The following is a 15458-nucleotide window of genomic DNA, read 5'->3' as shown; positions in this document are numbered from 1 at the left end:
TTCTTTACTTTCTGGCAGCAACCAGCACTGTGGCTAAGATTTTTTTTTTTTTTTTTACCCTGCAGTTTTCCTTCTATTGGTGAAAGAAATGCCTAGATAGCGCATGATCGTGCCAACCAGACACACGAGGAGAGGAAGCCTGAGTGTGAGGAAAGGACAACAGGGGAAAACAGACCTCATCATCACCTGAGGACTCATGCAAATCTGCAATCTCAGGAAAATTCTCTTTCCAGAATTCCAGAAATTCTGGAAATTTCTGTTTGCTCTATGTAAAGGGAAGAATTTTAATGCTCCATTAGTGACTTATGAAATCAACATGAAGGGTTGCAACCAGAAATTTTTTAAATAAATAAAAGTACAAAATAAAGTAGAAAATAAAATGTATAACTTGCTGTTAAGTAGAAAGTTTGAAAAACACAGAAGCAACATTTAATTCTAATGGTTCTAATGATCAGCACACTCTACAGATTTTTAGTGAATACTGAATATTTTTATTCTCATTTCTTTTGTATATTACCTGAGTAATATGTTCACTAATCCTCATTTAAAAAGGTATAATCGGCCGAGCATGGTGGCTCATGCCTGTAATCCCAGCACTTTGGGAGGCCAAGGTGGGTGGATCACGAGGTCAAGATATCGAGACCATCCTGGCCAACACGTGAAACTCTGTCTCTACTAAAAATACAAAAAATTAGCTGGGCGTGGTGGCACGTGCCTGTAGCCCCAGCTACTTGGGAAGCTGAGGCAGGAGGATAGCTTGAATCCGGGAGGCGGAGGTTGCAGTGAGCTGAGATCACGCCACTGCGCTCCAGCCTGGTGACACAGCAAGATTCTATCTCAAAAAAAAAAAAAAAAAAAAAGAAAAAAAGAAAGCATAATCTAAATCTAAGTTTATGTTCTTGGAAGCACAATATCTCAGCAGGGTTGAAAGGTATCTTGCAGACATGTGGACCCAATAGATATTCTTTTTCAGAACTATATTAGGAAAAAGGACTAAGCAAGATGGATTCTGAGGTCTGTTTACCACCCTCCAATTAGAGGTGCTTCCCTTCCCTGTTTGATATGCAGGGTTCTGTGTGACATTACATTAGATATATTTAAGTCGGAAAAAACTGACATTAATACTCCAATTTATAGATAGAACACTAAGGTCTACACAAGCAAGAGTCTTCTGAATCCTCAAGGCTGAACCTGGAAGCTGGGTCCCTACGCCCATGCTTGTCCTCCCACCACCACGTTCATGTGCATTCATTATAAATTCATATTTTTTGGGCAGGTATCATCACAGGGCCAGGCCCAACAAAGGAAACACAAAAAAGGGTCTCAGCCTATAGAAGCAGTTAATTAAGCCCTGCCTGGTGTCTCATCAGTTAACATACTCTTTAACATGCTCTTTTAATATAAATATAAAACAGCAAATGACCAATCATATCATAGCAACCATTAATGTTAACTCTGCTTTTCCCCCTCTCTCTTTATTTCTTAATTAATTTATCTCATTAGAAAGTGATATTCACTTGATATTTTGGGGAGTAGGGGAGTTTAAGGAGAACCCTTCCTCTTCTCCAAGCTAAGAAACAAAATGCCACTGGTAAGCAAACAACAAGGGACAAAACAATGACATTTATAAACTCCCAGGGGGAATTAGCATATCTTTTAGAAACAAATTTCTAAGCAGAAGAAAAGCTGGAGAAAAGTTACATTAAACAAACAAAAATAAATGCATAGCCAATTTCAGAAGACTGGACTGAGTTATAATTAAAGAAACAAAGATTCATTTGGGTTTCTTTTTACCAGTCAACGAAAAGCAGGTTCTTGTTTTATGAAGACTGTTCTCTCAAGCAGATTTCTCTATATAGTTATATATATTTTAAGGTTACTTTTCAAAAATCCTTACCATATTTCAAAAAAGACTTCAAGTGGGGTATATTGGAGTAGGACACAGAAATGGCTGATGTATGTCTTTGTTTGCATGTTAAGGAGCAACTATCAATAGTAATCTGAAGATTGCTCAAGAAAAATAATATGTATTCAGTATTATCTACAAGAATTCTGTGTATCCCGGGAATGTTTTAGGGATGGAGAAACAAGCCTCAGTTCTTCTTTTTACGATAGCGTTATGTGCTTTTTAGTGTCTCATGTGGTCATGGGTCCAGTCAAAGCACTGCAAGGATTTCATTCCTGCAATCATTTTGTGCTAAATGAATAAAAGTCTCAGGTCTATATAGAGTTCTCAAGTCACTATGCTACACACTTGCACAGATCTGGCAGAGTAAAGGTAGGAATTGAGGAGAGAAACAAAAGCAATTTAGACAGCAAGCTAGAAAATCACCTCTCATTTGAGTCTACAGCTTTACTAACTATACAAATCAGTGTTAACTTCTTTTGGAATTGGGGGCTCTGGGGTGGGCAGGGGCACAGGGGATGAACCATTTGATTATTAACTACCAAACTTATAATCATGAATGCTCAATAAAATTTTGCTTATTTAATAGAGCAAATAGAACCAGGAGAACCACTGGTCGTATAAACAAGAAGACCACAATGATATGATGCCCATCTCCAAAACAAATAATTCTACGTGATGTGTAATGTTCAATGCTCTCTGATCTGTTTAGAATGATTATTTACTTTTGGGTTTAGCTAGTATTACGGTCACACAAGTCCATAAATACAGACTGCATTCGCAGTACAGGCTAACACACATTTTTCTACTTTAAGGACACCTAGATTTGAGTCAAAAAGAAAAAAGCATAATATTGTTTATTTCTCATCTGATGAGTCGAAAGAGCCTGAGATCTGACAGAAAGGCAACTGTGTCTAGTCTTACAGGATAGCTCAATAAGAAAACACTCCCTGCTGACTGGAAATTTTCCAGATGACCTAAATTCCCATGATGTAGTAAGTCAATCAAAGGACCAACAAGAAACAGATAACAAAAACCTTGCTCCCTACATTTTTTGGAAACACCACGTACTGACTCCCTTTAAATGGTAGGAATCAAGGCTATAACAATGAATCACAAACTCCATAGCAAGGTAGCCTTCTTTTTGTTTTACGCATGATGGTGTATATAATGGACTCTTTACAAATACGTCCTTTCGACTTCATCAGCTCATTTGGTTCACCCGAAGTTCTCTGATTCCAATATAACCCATGAGAAAATCAAGCCTCAGAGAATGAAAGTGACTTGCCCACAAACACAAATGTGTCATACCTCTAAGCAATTGCAAGGTCCTTCCACCAGGGAGACCTCAGCAACCTCCCATATAACTTGCTGCTTCCACATCTGATTCTCAAGGAGAAACAGAAAGAGTGGAGGCATCAGTATCACTGAGTCCTCAGCAGCTGGGAGTACAGGTCCTCCCACAGGCCCCACTGTGGCTGTCTGGCCATGCTTCCTTCCAAAGCACCACAGCACCGTGGGTACAAATCCTTCTGAGGCTTAAGGTACACCACTACCTGCTAAATGTCTTCTAATTTTTAATAAAAATGCTCATCTAAATGTTTTCCTTCAGATGGAAAATTCCAGAGGAATTGGGAAACATATACATGATGGGAAGGAATTACCCTACTCAAGCATACTAACCCTTCTGCATATGGGTAGCTCAAGGACCAGTCTTCATTTGTATAAAAGCCAGCATAAAGCTCCCTGTGGATTCACCAAGGATCAGGAAGAGATTAAGGTCTTCAAAACATTCAAAGATTAGCTGTGAAGTGCTGGAACATTTCCACTCTGGAATTTCACCACTACACCTCTCCAAATAATTCATGATATTTGAACAACTGAAAAGTCACTTTGGGGAAAACCTCAATGTCACATCATCTCATGTCTCATGTACTCCTACGTCCAGTCAAAGCACTGCAAAGATTTTATTCCTGCAATCATTTTGTGTTAAATGAATAAAGTCCCAGGTCTCTAAGGAGTTCTCAAGTCACTATGCTACACACTTGCACAGACTCAGCAGAGTAAAACTAGGAACTGAGAAGAGAAAAAAAAAAAAAAAAGCAATTTAGAAAGCAAGCTAGAAAATCACCTCTCATTTGAGTCAACAGCTTTACTAATTAGAGATCAGTGTTACTTCTTTTGGAATTGAGGGCTGAGGGTGGGCAGGGGCAGATGGGAGGAACCTCAACTATGTAAGGGTAGACGGGTAAGTTCCCAAGAGGTCTCTGCACCAGCAAAGGGACGTGAATTAGAAAATGCTACTGTAACAACACTACTGTCTTCTTATACCCTGAACACAATCAACAATAGAATTAGAAACAAATTCCTAATATTTAATCTAGCCTCGTTTAGGGTCATCAAGCTGAGTAAATAAACAGATTCTTTCTTCATAAAGCCTTTCCCATCTTTCCTGGCTGGAATACGGTGACACTGGCATCTGTACTTCTCTGAGCTGGCAGGATGAGAATCTGTGTGCATGGCTTCTTCTCTCCCCACACAGGCTAGAAACTCACAGAAAGCAGAGATCATGGCTTTTATCTTATCTTTTATTTTTTGAAGCAGAGTCTCACTCTGTCATCTGGGTTGCAGTACAGTGGCATGATCTCAGCTCACTACAACCTCCGCCTCCTGGGTTCAAGTGATTCTCCTGCCTCAGCCTCCCAAGTAGCTGGAAGTACAGGCAAACACCACCACGCCTGGCTAATTTTTGTATTTTCAGTTGAGACGGGGTTTCATCATGTTGGCCAGGCTGGTCTCAAACTCCTGATCTCAGGTGATCCACCTGCCTCGGCCTCCCAAAGCGCTGGGATTACAGGCGTGAGCGACCATGCCCAGGCCAAGCCACCGTGCCCAGCTCTGCATCTTTTAGCACATTGGATAACATCTTCAGAAGTATGTTTTCTAAATGAATAATGGAAAAGAGCACTTTCCCTCCTATGTTCTCTTCTAGTATCAAGTAATACGTACGTACATTTTTACCATTACCAAAGGCAATTCAATTGCTTCCAAATTGTACAGATACATCTCTCTCCCTGCTCCCCACATGTTAACGTACCTCTATTTATTCAACTAGTACATTCTGCTACAACCTTAAAAGAAAAATTTCAGCAGTTCGACAACATACATCTCTATATTTTGCCTATTTTGTGCTATGTTATTTATTTCCCGCTATGTTATTTATTTCCCTAATAGTAAAATACTATAATTATTTAGGTTTAAGTAACTGAATTTCATTTGTAATCTCTTATTTTGTGTTTTAAACAAATGCTATGTGACAGTTAATCTTATGTGTCAAACTGGCTATGCCACAGTACCCAGATATTTGGTCAAACACCAGTCTAGATGTTGCCACCAGGTACTTTTTAGATGAGATCAACATTTAAATCAGCAGACTTTGAGAAAGGTGGAGTACCCTTCATAATGTGGGTAGGCTTCATCCAATCAGTTGAAGGCCATACAAGAAAACAGACTGAGATCCCTGGAGGAAGGGGGAATTCTATTACAAAACTACCTTCACACTCAAGCTGCAACATCACTTCTTCCCTAGGTCTCCAGCTGGCTGTGCAGATTTCGGACTTGTCAGGACCCAAATTTTCCTAGGTAAGTTCCTTAAAATAAATTGTTCTCTCTGTCTCTGTTTTTCTCTCTTTCTTTCTCTCTCTCTCTCTACACATGCACACATACAAACACATACACACCCTATTTTCTGAAGAATGCTGTTTTAAACAAAGTCTATTGAAATCATAAAGTTAATATCATATAGGTTGATAAATTACTAGATCTATGTCTAATATTTGGTACATTTGATATCAGATAGAAAACCAGTAATTTGAACTGAAAGAATTAGAACTGTAAAATGATTATATTGATTTAAATTATTAAGAAGTTTATAACTTATAAATGAAGGTATATAGTTTTTATCCCCACTTATCTCTTTAGAGCATATATCCTTTAAACTGTAGAACTCACGAATAAAGGTAGTGTACTTAAGGTTTTGATAACAAGTAACACTAAAAACATTAAGTCTAAAATGTTCTATTCTGACAAAAAGTCCTTCAATGAAGGTGCTGAGCATATTTCACAGTCAGCTGCCTCAGCGACACAGAAGAAATCAGTGTTATTTCACTGAATTCCTGTGAAAAATAATTGTTACAACTTGACTGTGTTAAATTGTAAAAATAAGGAATAAAAATAAGGAAAGCCAAGAAGTAATGCACTAAAATACAGGACATGAAGTTGGGTGCAGAAAAGAAATCTACTATGTTACTTTTTTATTTCCATTTTAAATCATAAAAGGCAACAATCAAGAAACAAAAACACTGGCAGTGTGAGATCTTACTAGTTGCATCTTAAAAATCCACCTACTGCATTTGTATTACAGTGAAATTTGCACTGGAATGTTCTCATTAAGGTCAATTTCTTAAGATATTGTTTAGCAACTTCCAAACCATATCCTGTCATCACTATATTATTAGTTTATGACAACTTGCATTTTGTCTTAAAAGATATTCTCATAAATATGCTATCTTTATATCACTACTTTGAGAAATAAACAAGTTGGTATTTCTTTTATGTATGATATATTCTTCGAAAGGCATTTTAATCCTGCCTCTATCAAAACTCTCTTAAATAACAGAAACCTAATTTTAAAAATGCTGGCTTTGAACAAAAATCAGCGTGTATCCAGTTACTTATTTATTAAAATAATAGTGTAGAAATCTTGCCTGGGAACAATACTGCATAAAAATTACTAAGGTGTTAAAAATGACTGCATTATTGGAATGGCTGAACTTTGACTTATGTATCATGTTTCAGCAGTTTTAAGAATAAAAGGAATGATTGTTGTAACATTTTGACACATTAGATGTCATTACAAAACAACTGGGAACTTGCAGATGGAACACACAAACAGCATAAGCCTAGGCAATTACTGAGAGGCAATGAGCCTCAGCTGACAAAGAGCTGGATGCAGGCAGGACACAATAAATCACTATCCTTATTAACCCAACTCCAAAGTATTCATATTCACAGTATAATAATTAGCACCTCATGAGATTTCACACAAATGTTTTGCCTAACAACATCTCTGCTTCCAGTACTTTCATTCCAATAAAAATGTAGTATCTAGTTTTAACCTATTAAATGCCTCATAGGATAATTCTGGCAACAGGCACAGTCTATGCAAATATAAACTTGATTCTGCACAGATTATGTACATACTAATCAATCAGGCAATGAACATTATGATCTTAGAAGCATCCATTTCCTTTAGTCAGGCACAGTGTAGATGTGGCTGTGCCATCTACAGATGCATTAGAGAGGCCATCTACTCACATGGCCTTGGTCATCCAGTTCATTGTTGGTGAGCTTCAGCTTGTCGAAGCTGATCACTTGTCTCATCCAAGTCTCCCCCGAGGCAGGCGAGTCTGGATGAATGTACACCCGGGGTGGCACAGGGGAGTCAGCATTACCTGCCACCATCCATTTCGAGCTGTGGTAAACATACCTAGAAGGCAATGACCAGGTGTTCAGTATACTATTTGTATCTTGGAATGTCCAACTCAGTACAATCAGACAGAATGTGTGCCTATTTTGTTTCAGGTTTAAAATAAATCAATTTCCTCTTTACACTAAAAATAAGACTTCAAGCGCTTTTCAAAACCATTCTGAGGCAGCAGTGGCCTACTGACAATTCAGATTAAGGGGCGTCTTAAGGGCTTAGTGAAAAATATGCATACTATCACCACCATAAATGCAAGTATATCCATTCTTATGAATGACACTTACTCACCCTAGGCATTCCATCTCTGATATTTTCCACTTTTCCTCTGAATATTCCATCAACATGAAAAAACAAATAGCTTGTCAAGCTCACCTTTAAGTAAATCTCAAAAATACTTGAGAGTTACATTTTAAAGTGCCCCGCTTCCTTCAAGATCATTTCCGATGTTAGACTATGTAGAGGCTTATGGAACACACAGTAGAACGGCAAGAGGAAATATAAGTTCTAGAAACTTTTAATAGGAAAAAATGTTTTATCTGTTATCATTTGTTATTTTTCCTAATACTATCATACTATATACTGAGGACAAAGTATTCAGTTTAATTGTAAAATTTTGTATTATCATAAAATGTAGCCCCTTATTCATCTATTTCTTTCTTGATCCTTATAAAAAATTCTTTCAAATCATTTTCAAATATTACTAACCCGAAAATAAATCAAACTTTGAAAATAATGGTATATCTAATTGATATTACTTTTCTAATTAGGAAACAAAACATCCTATTTCTTTACATGACAAATATATTGACTCAGTAAGAATAATACATTTGAAAATGCCTCAAGTAAGAAATATTAATATTTAACTATATTAAGATTACCATTTATGAATAATTTAAAATAAGCTAATTAAAAAACTAGAAACTAGTATAACAATGAAGAAAAAATTATAAAATAAAATTTATACTTAGATATTTTCCTTCCATTTGTGTGTTAAGATTAGCATACAATTTAAAGCCATAATTTGCAAATAGTCTCAGAAAAGTCTACCTGTGTTATATACACATTTCTTTTTATAAGAGCATAAAATATTTTCAGAACATCTCTGATGAGGCCCTTTGTTTCAATTCTTTGTCACATATTTCATTTTGGGCTCAATACGCCTTCTAGTCTTTCATTTCTTTTCTTGGGAAAAAATATACAATCATAAAATTAGGGATACTCTTTTAGAAATCTTCCTTTAGGCCAGGAGTGGTGGCTCATGCCTGTAATCCCAGCACTTTGGGAGGCTCAGGTAGGCGGATCACGAGGTCAGGAGTTCGAGATCAGGCTGGTCAACATAGTGAAACCCCAGTCTCTACTAAAAATACAAAAAATTAGCTGGGTGTGGTGGCGAGCACCTGTAATCCCGGCTATTCGGGAGGCTGAGGCAGAAGAATGGTTTGAACCTGTGAGGCAGAGGTTGCAGTGAGCCGAGATCACACCATTGTACTCCAGCCTGGGCAACAGAGCAAGACTCCATCTCAAAAAAAAAAAAAGAAAGAAAGAAAAAGAAACCTTTTTCTTTTAATTGGTATGATGTAATTTCAGTAAGTTCCTAATTGTGGGCTTTCGTGAATATTAATTTTACATTCTAATAAGTGACAATAATTTTTAACTTGAGTAAATACCACTCAAACATTAGAAAATAAGCCAAATTTTTTCCTAATATTGCTGAAAACATTGATAAATGAAAATCTTAAGAGATTCAAGAAAAATTACACTGTGGAAATGAATTGAGTTACTGCCAAAACAAATAGAGTAATATGCTCTAACAAAACCTTGAAAAAGTATGCATTTTGAATAGTCAAAACTCTACACCCACTGACAGAATAAAAGTTACAAGTTACACATTCTTTGTAAAACATTCTAAATACAAATAATACAAATAAATTTCTTCCTGGGAAGTAATATAAGTGAAAACAAATTATGTTTTACAATTTGATCTTTTAAAACCTGGCATCTTAATACAAATTTCTGAAATTTCTTTATTTCTATGAGAGTAAATTTGAATCAATTAAGTAAAATAAACCAACCAAAATGTAGGGAAGACATTGGGAAAATAAATAGGAGACCAACTTAGAAGAGAAAGGAATAATTATTAAGCTTATTAAGAATTATATTATCTTCCTCAGCTCAAAACCCCATTTAGAATATGGGTTTTAAATCAAGTATATTTAAAGAATGAACTTTAATGTTTTCTAGCTTCTGTCATGTGGTAGATCATTTTAGCAAAACTCCCTAATGACTTATTTAATTAAAATAATATAACTTATACACAAAACAAATAAGACTGTCTTTTTTATTACTCCTTTTTGTAGTATTCCATATGTCCATGTACTAATTAAAATCTGTGTACTTTTGATACCAATAGGCTATTTCAAAAAAGCGACTCCTTAAATTGTTGAAGTGATAAAAACCAAATCTGATTTTGTTTAAAAACTTATTAAAAGCTCTGTCCCATACAACAACAACAAAAAGCAAGAAAGAAACGAAGACAAGCAAAATTTAAAACAGTATCTTCTAATCTTCCAAACACACAAAACTTCCTTATTTAAATGGTAATGTTTTGAGCTCTTCAGAAAAATACAAAGCATTGTCACTGAAAATTGCTGATTTGTTTTCTTGCAAAAAAAAGAGTAAAGATTGGTTTGAAACTAAAGAACGTGTATATTTTCAAAATTTACTTGATCTTTACATAAATATGTTCTCTTTCAAAATCCAAATATTAAAAGTTTTTAAAAGTTATAACACAAACCAAAAAAACAACAGAAAGGTAAAAATTTATTACCAGTTTAGTGATGTCTTAATATCACATAAATTAGAAGATTTTTATTTTTCTTACTTGTAGAAAATCCTAAATAATTTTCTGAAATAAAAAAAAGCCTACAAACATTGATGGTTTTGTATGTAACAAGATAAAGGAAATTTACGTGACCAAAAGATCACAAAGAAATTATGACTTTCCATTTAATATAATTTATATCTATAAACATTACATAACATTTCCTCTCAAAATTCGAATTGAAGTGTAAGTCAACATAAAAGACATTTAGTTTAGCAACACCAAATTATCCCCTTTTAAAAGTTCTCAGTATTTGAAAACATTTCTGTGTCTATTAAAAACAAAACAAAAATTAAGTTTCCACATTTGCTGCAAGAAAAGGCACCATCTGGGCCGCTGGCACCCATGGGCGTTAAAGTATGGATCTGGAAATTCTACAGACTTCTGGAAACAAAGATCACAGTCCTCACAGATCAAACAGGCACTAGCCTGCAAAATCCTAGTGTTTTTTTTTTTTTTAATCGTTCAGTATCTAATCACTGTACCTGTATCTTTTGTTGTCCACTGGTACAATATCCATGGCGATGTAATATTGCTGGTGAGGATCTAATCCAGAGATCTTCACTCTCATTGCTGGAAACATGCGCCTATTTAAAAAGGCGAAGAGAAAGAGGGTTTGAGGTTTTTGTCTGTGACTAAGGATGGAGAGTGAATAAGCAAAGAAACCTCTTGGATCTCTATTTTTAACATGGATAAATTTATAGTATTCATTTTGCCAATGTAATTCAAGGAGTCAGGACATAGAACATATCAAAACTGAGATTTTTAAATGTAATTTGTTGCGCCCTGTGTACATGTGTTCTGTGTTTACTGAAATGTCAGTATAGCTAAAAGTAAAATAATTTTACACTGAGGGAGTAATGGCACAAAAGAAAGCATCTTATTTTTTAAACAAAATCGATAAGCATATTTACTTTAGTAATACAACTAATAAAATGTAACAAATGGTAGAAATACAAAATTTGGATCCCTGAAAGTGATAAAATACATTATAATGTGAAATTTTTAAAGGGTTATAAAAAACCACAAGGAGCCAATGTGCCATGCTATAACCAAGCAATATGTTCTTTATTGAGACAGGACTTCCTGTCTGCAGCACGGTAAAGGTGAAGTGCAAAAGTTGCTCTAAATTTGAAAGGTAGAGTAAAACTTCTTTATTGAAAGCAGAAACTAAACACAATGTATATTTACCAAATCATTTCTTCCCCCGCCATACCATGAAAATGTTTTCTTACTTAACCACACTTAAAACTTTGCTAATTAAAACAGATGAAAATTTGCATTTATCCTGGCTTCCCAAAGATGCATATCAAAGGAGATGCTAGAGTAAATGCACCCATCCTTTTAAATAGGCACAGCAGCAAAGAATACAACAGTAAATTATTGTATATAAAAAACAAATACAGCAGTTTGATTTTTAAAAAATCATCTAATGATTTACGTTTAAGTCCCTTCCAAGGAAATCTAATTTTTGTTAATTTAACCTTATAACAGAAATTTTAGTAGTTATTTACCAAATTTTTTTCTTTAACAAAAATACCATGAAAGACTACTTCTAGAAAAAAATAAAGTGTATTACTCCTAACTAGGTATAAGAACAGTTTAATACGCTGGCTGTTTTAGTATTATTTCAGTGCACCTGTAAGATAAAGAGTAAAGGTCTTTAACTACGTCCTTTGTAAGACAACTATTGCTTTGTGTTGGTGAAGACTGAATTTGGATCATTAATAAAAGCTCTGTGAAAACGTAGACAGTAGCATATGGATTCAATAAAATATATTTTTTTGTAATTTCTAATAAGTTTGGATACTTTTTTATGCTATCCAGGTTTTTACCATGTGTACTCCCTGAAAGAGTTGTGTGTGCTTTTTAAAGTTCCGTTTAAGGAAGCTTATTATTCATAGATTTCACTGCACTAAATAAACTGAAAACTTTAAAATGCCAATATTCAAGTGCCTACCTCAAATTAATATGATCTGCCCAACAAATCCATTTATTTTACTAACCAATGGATGGGAAAATTTCACACTTTTTAAAAAACCGATGTAACTTTTTATAAAAAATTTTTAAGTATTCCTCAGCAAATTCAGGCTGTGTTGGATTCCATTTAGGACAAAAAAAAAAAAAAAAAAAAAACAAAAACAGGTACCCAATCTATAAACAGGATGCTTTTTAAAAATCAGGGTAATTATTCTTGCACCTACAGATGATTAAACATGTATTGTGGGTGAGTCCAGTGACTTTTCCTCCTAGTCTAATATTAATTAGCAGGACAGATCATCTTATCAAATTGCCAGGATATCTTCTGATAAAGAACCAATCTGCCTGGGAGTTTCAAATCTGAAAAAGCAAATCATAGTTTACTGGAGTAAACTGCTGTTTAAAAATAAAAGAGAAAGGAAAAAAAAAAAGAATTTGTTCCCTAGTTCCAGAACTGACAACTAGAGCCTAAATAAATACCTGTACAAGGGTAAATATGACCTCAAATTTATAACCGCGCTGAACGCAGAACATCAACCGCGACAGCTGTGGCATCAGCGGCGACAGTAATTTTCTCCCTGGCATTCAACCAGAGGGCAGTTGGACTGTGCACCGACTGCACTCTTGGTGGGTAGCCAATGCTAGCCTCCAAAGTGAACCACGGTCTGGGGCCTGGTCCCCTTTGACCGAAAATGCTATCCAGAACCCCCGCCGAGCTGCAGGCCCTTCTTCCTGATTGAGCTAGAGGTGGGTGAAGACAGGGTCTGGGGTGGGGTGCGGCGTCCCCGCCAGCTTGCCCTTTACCTGCCGGCCTTCGTGATGATCATCTCAGTGCCTATCTCATGAAAGCGCTTCCAGAGCTCGGCTCCCTGCAGATCCACCCGCGGGGCCTGCGGCGAGGGCAGAGGGGTCCCGGGCCGGGCCAGCGAGGGCGCCGGGGACCCCTTCGGGGAGCCTCCCGGTGACGCCAGAGGGGAAGCTCCCTGCTGGAAGCCGTCCTCACAGCCGCCTGGACAGCAAAGGACAGAAGAGAGGGAACTGGTGAGGGAAACAGAGGGGAAGCCAGCCGCGGAGACGGGCCCACCGGATGGCTGAGAAGAGGAAAACGACCGGGAGAAAAGGGGAAGCTTTGGTGCCATCAGGTCCTCCTAAAGAACAAGCCAGTCGATAGACACCCACATTCTGCCCGTCGAAGGGGCGCATTCGGAGCTCCAGTGTGGCCTGCTTGGTCCCCAAGTCCCGAGCCCGGGAGAGGCGCGCGGGCAGTGTCCACGCCACCCGCTGGGCCTCCGCAGGGCCAAGGCCCCAGCAGAAAAGGTTTCACGCCGCCGCCGGGGTCTGGGACGCTTGCCCGACAGAGTCAGAGGAGCTCCCGAGTCCAGAGTCCCCGGTGCAAACTCCGACTCAACCTGCGCCTCGAAGCGCACGCTGCAAAAGCGCCCGGACTCTGGTCCCAAGAGCCTGGGCCTCCTCAAGCCATAGGCGTCTGCGGCGCCTCGTTTTGGGCCTCGTTTTGGGCCGGGCCGCAGGCATCTTCTAGAAGGCTCTTCAGACCCCGCTTTCGCCAAACTCCCGGCCGCCCCGCGCTACCAGCCCGGCAGAGAAAAGTGTCAAAAGCAAGCCCGAGGTCGCCGTCGGCCTTGGCAGAGAAATCAAGAGGAGAAGGGAAGGGAACCGCTAAACTACCCTCCGGGAAACCAAGTTTACAAATACGCCGCCCTCTTCCTGGTTTGCACAAACGGTTTAGGGCATTCGTTCCGGTTTCAGGGTGGGGTATGCCGTCGCTCCCCTCCTCCCCGCCCTGTGCTTTTAAAAGTTAGGAAACAAAAAAGAGCACCCATTGGCTGGAACCCCAAGGGAGGCAGATGCAGGACGCACCGAGCTGCACCGCTAGGCGCAGCAAACAGCCGCGGCCGAAGGCGCGGGTCGCCGAGTGGGCGGCGGCCGCCAGCGAGGCGAGGCTGGAAGCAGCATCTGAACCGTCTGGAGGGTGACCGGGTTGCGCCGCGAGCTTTGCGACTGACACGGCCAATGCGCTAGTGGCTGAGTGGCCTTGGCCGCGTAGGGACGCGGCGCGCACGCACACCCACAGACTCGCAGAAGTTCGGGCTCGCGCCGGAGAGAAGTTACAGGCAGGAAGGGGCCCACTCACCCGCGGCTCCGCGCTCCAGGTCTGCGCCACTCCGAACCGGCCCAGACGCCGCCCCAGCCGGCGGCGGGAGCGCAGCGCCTTCGTCTCCCTCAGAAGAACCCTTTTCGCCCGCGCCGCCGCCGCGGCTGCAGCCTCCGTCGTCCACTGCCCCCGCCGCCTCTTCGGCGTCCAGTTTTCGCCGCTTCTTCTGAAGCTGTTGCTGCTTCTCGGCGCCGATCAGCGCCTCCACCGAGAAGGCGTGCGCCTTGAGGCTTAGCATGCTGCACGGCGAGCCCCTTCGCTTCTCCGCCATCCCCCCCGCCCCGCGCCCACCCGCCCCTCTCTCATATACACTCACGCGGGCACTCGCGCGCTCTCGCTCTTCCCCCACCAAAAACTAAAAGGCTCTCGGGGCCTCCCGAGATCTGCCCCCTTCCCCACCGCGGGCAAAAAACAGATTTGGCGTTTCCGCTTTCTCGCTTGTGTTGGGATCCGAGGAACCGGCGACGCGCCGGCCAAGTCTCCTTCCCTGGGTCTGTCTCGCGCGCTCTCTCACTGATGCGCTCCTTTGCTCCCACCCCTTCCACCTCCTCCTGCTGCTCCGAGGTCTGCCTCAACTGATGCGCCAGAGGACTAACATGGGTAAAAAACACTCTGTGGACACAAATTAGGGATTGTAATTGAAATTTGTTGCCTTGATCTGTCAGCACTTCCAGGCAGGAGAGCGGTGGGAAGAACTTGCTCATTAGTGTCAATAAAGCGGCGGGGGCGGAGCCCGGGGCCCTGTCCATCACTCAGACGGCCGGCCAATCAGGAGGCGCCGACTCCGCGCCGCCCGCGCCCACTTCCTTACAAGGTAGCGAAAAACGAAGAGTGGAAAGCGCCGCCGTCTGGCTTGGATGTGCCAGCCACACGGACGCTGAACTCTGTCTCTCTGACGTCCGTAGCTGAGTCCAGCCCCGCAGTCTCCAGCTTTCCTCACCAGGACCTGGAAAAGCGGAAGCTCCCGGCTTTA

General features: G+C 39.9%; 1 protein-coding gene across 1 annotated transcript in view; it reads right to left on the bottom strand.

Annotated features, from left to right (window-relative positions):
* TBX18 (T-box transcription factor 18) overlaps nucleotides 1–15172 on the bottom strand; it is a 32175-nt gene extending 17003 nt beyond the window's left edge. The window contains exons 1-4 of the mRNA XM_003258296.4: nucleotides 14465–15172; nucleotides 13117–13321; nucleotides 10818–10919; nucleotides 7283–7454 (exon numbers count right to left, since the gene is read on the bottom strand). Of these exons, the coding sequence (XP_003258344.1) occupies nucleotides 7283–7454; nucleotides 10818–10919; nucleotides 13117–13321; nucleotides 14465–14756 (771 nt within the window). The 5' untranslated portion in view covers nucleotides 14757–15172. The remainder of the gene's footprint in view (nucleotides 1–7282; nucleotides 7455–10817; nucleotides 10920–13116; nucleotides 13322–14464) is intronic.
* Nucleotides 15173–15458: the final 286 nt, after the last annotated feature.

Source organism: Nomascus leucogenys, chromosome 18, assembly GCF_006542625.1.
Source record: "Nomascus leucogenys isolate Asia chromosome 18, Asia_NLE_v1, whole genome shotgun sequence".
In the NCBI taxonomy this organism is placed as follows: Eukaryota; Metazoa; Chordata; class Mammalia; order Primates; family Hylobatidae; genus Nomascus; species Nomascus leucogenys.
This window is presented reverse-complemented; position numbering and strand designations above follow the sequence as displayed.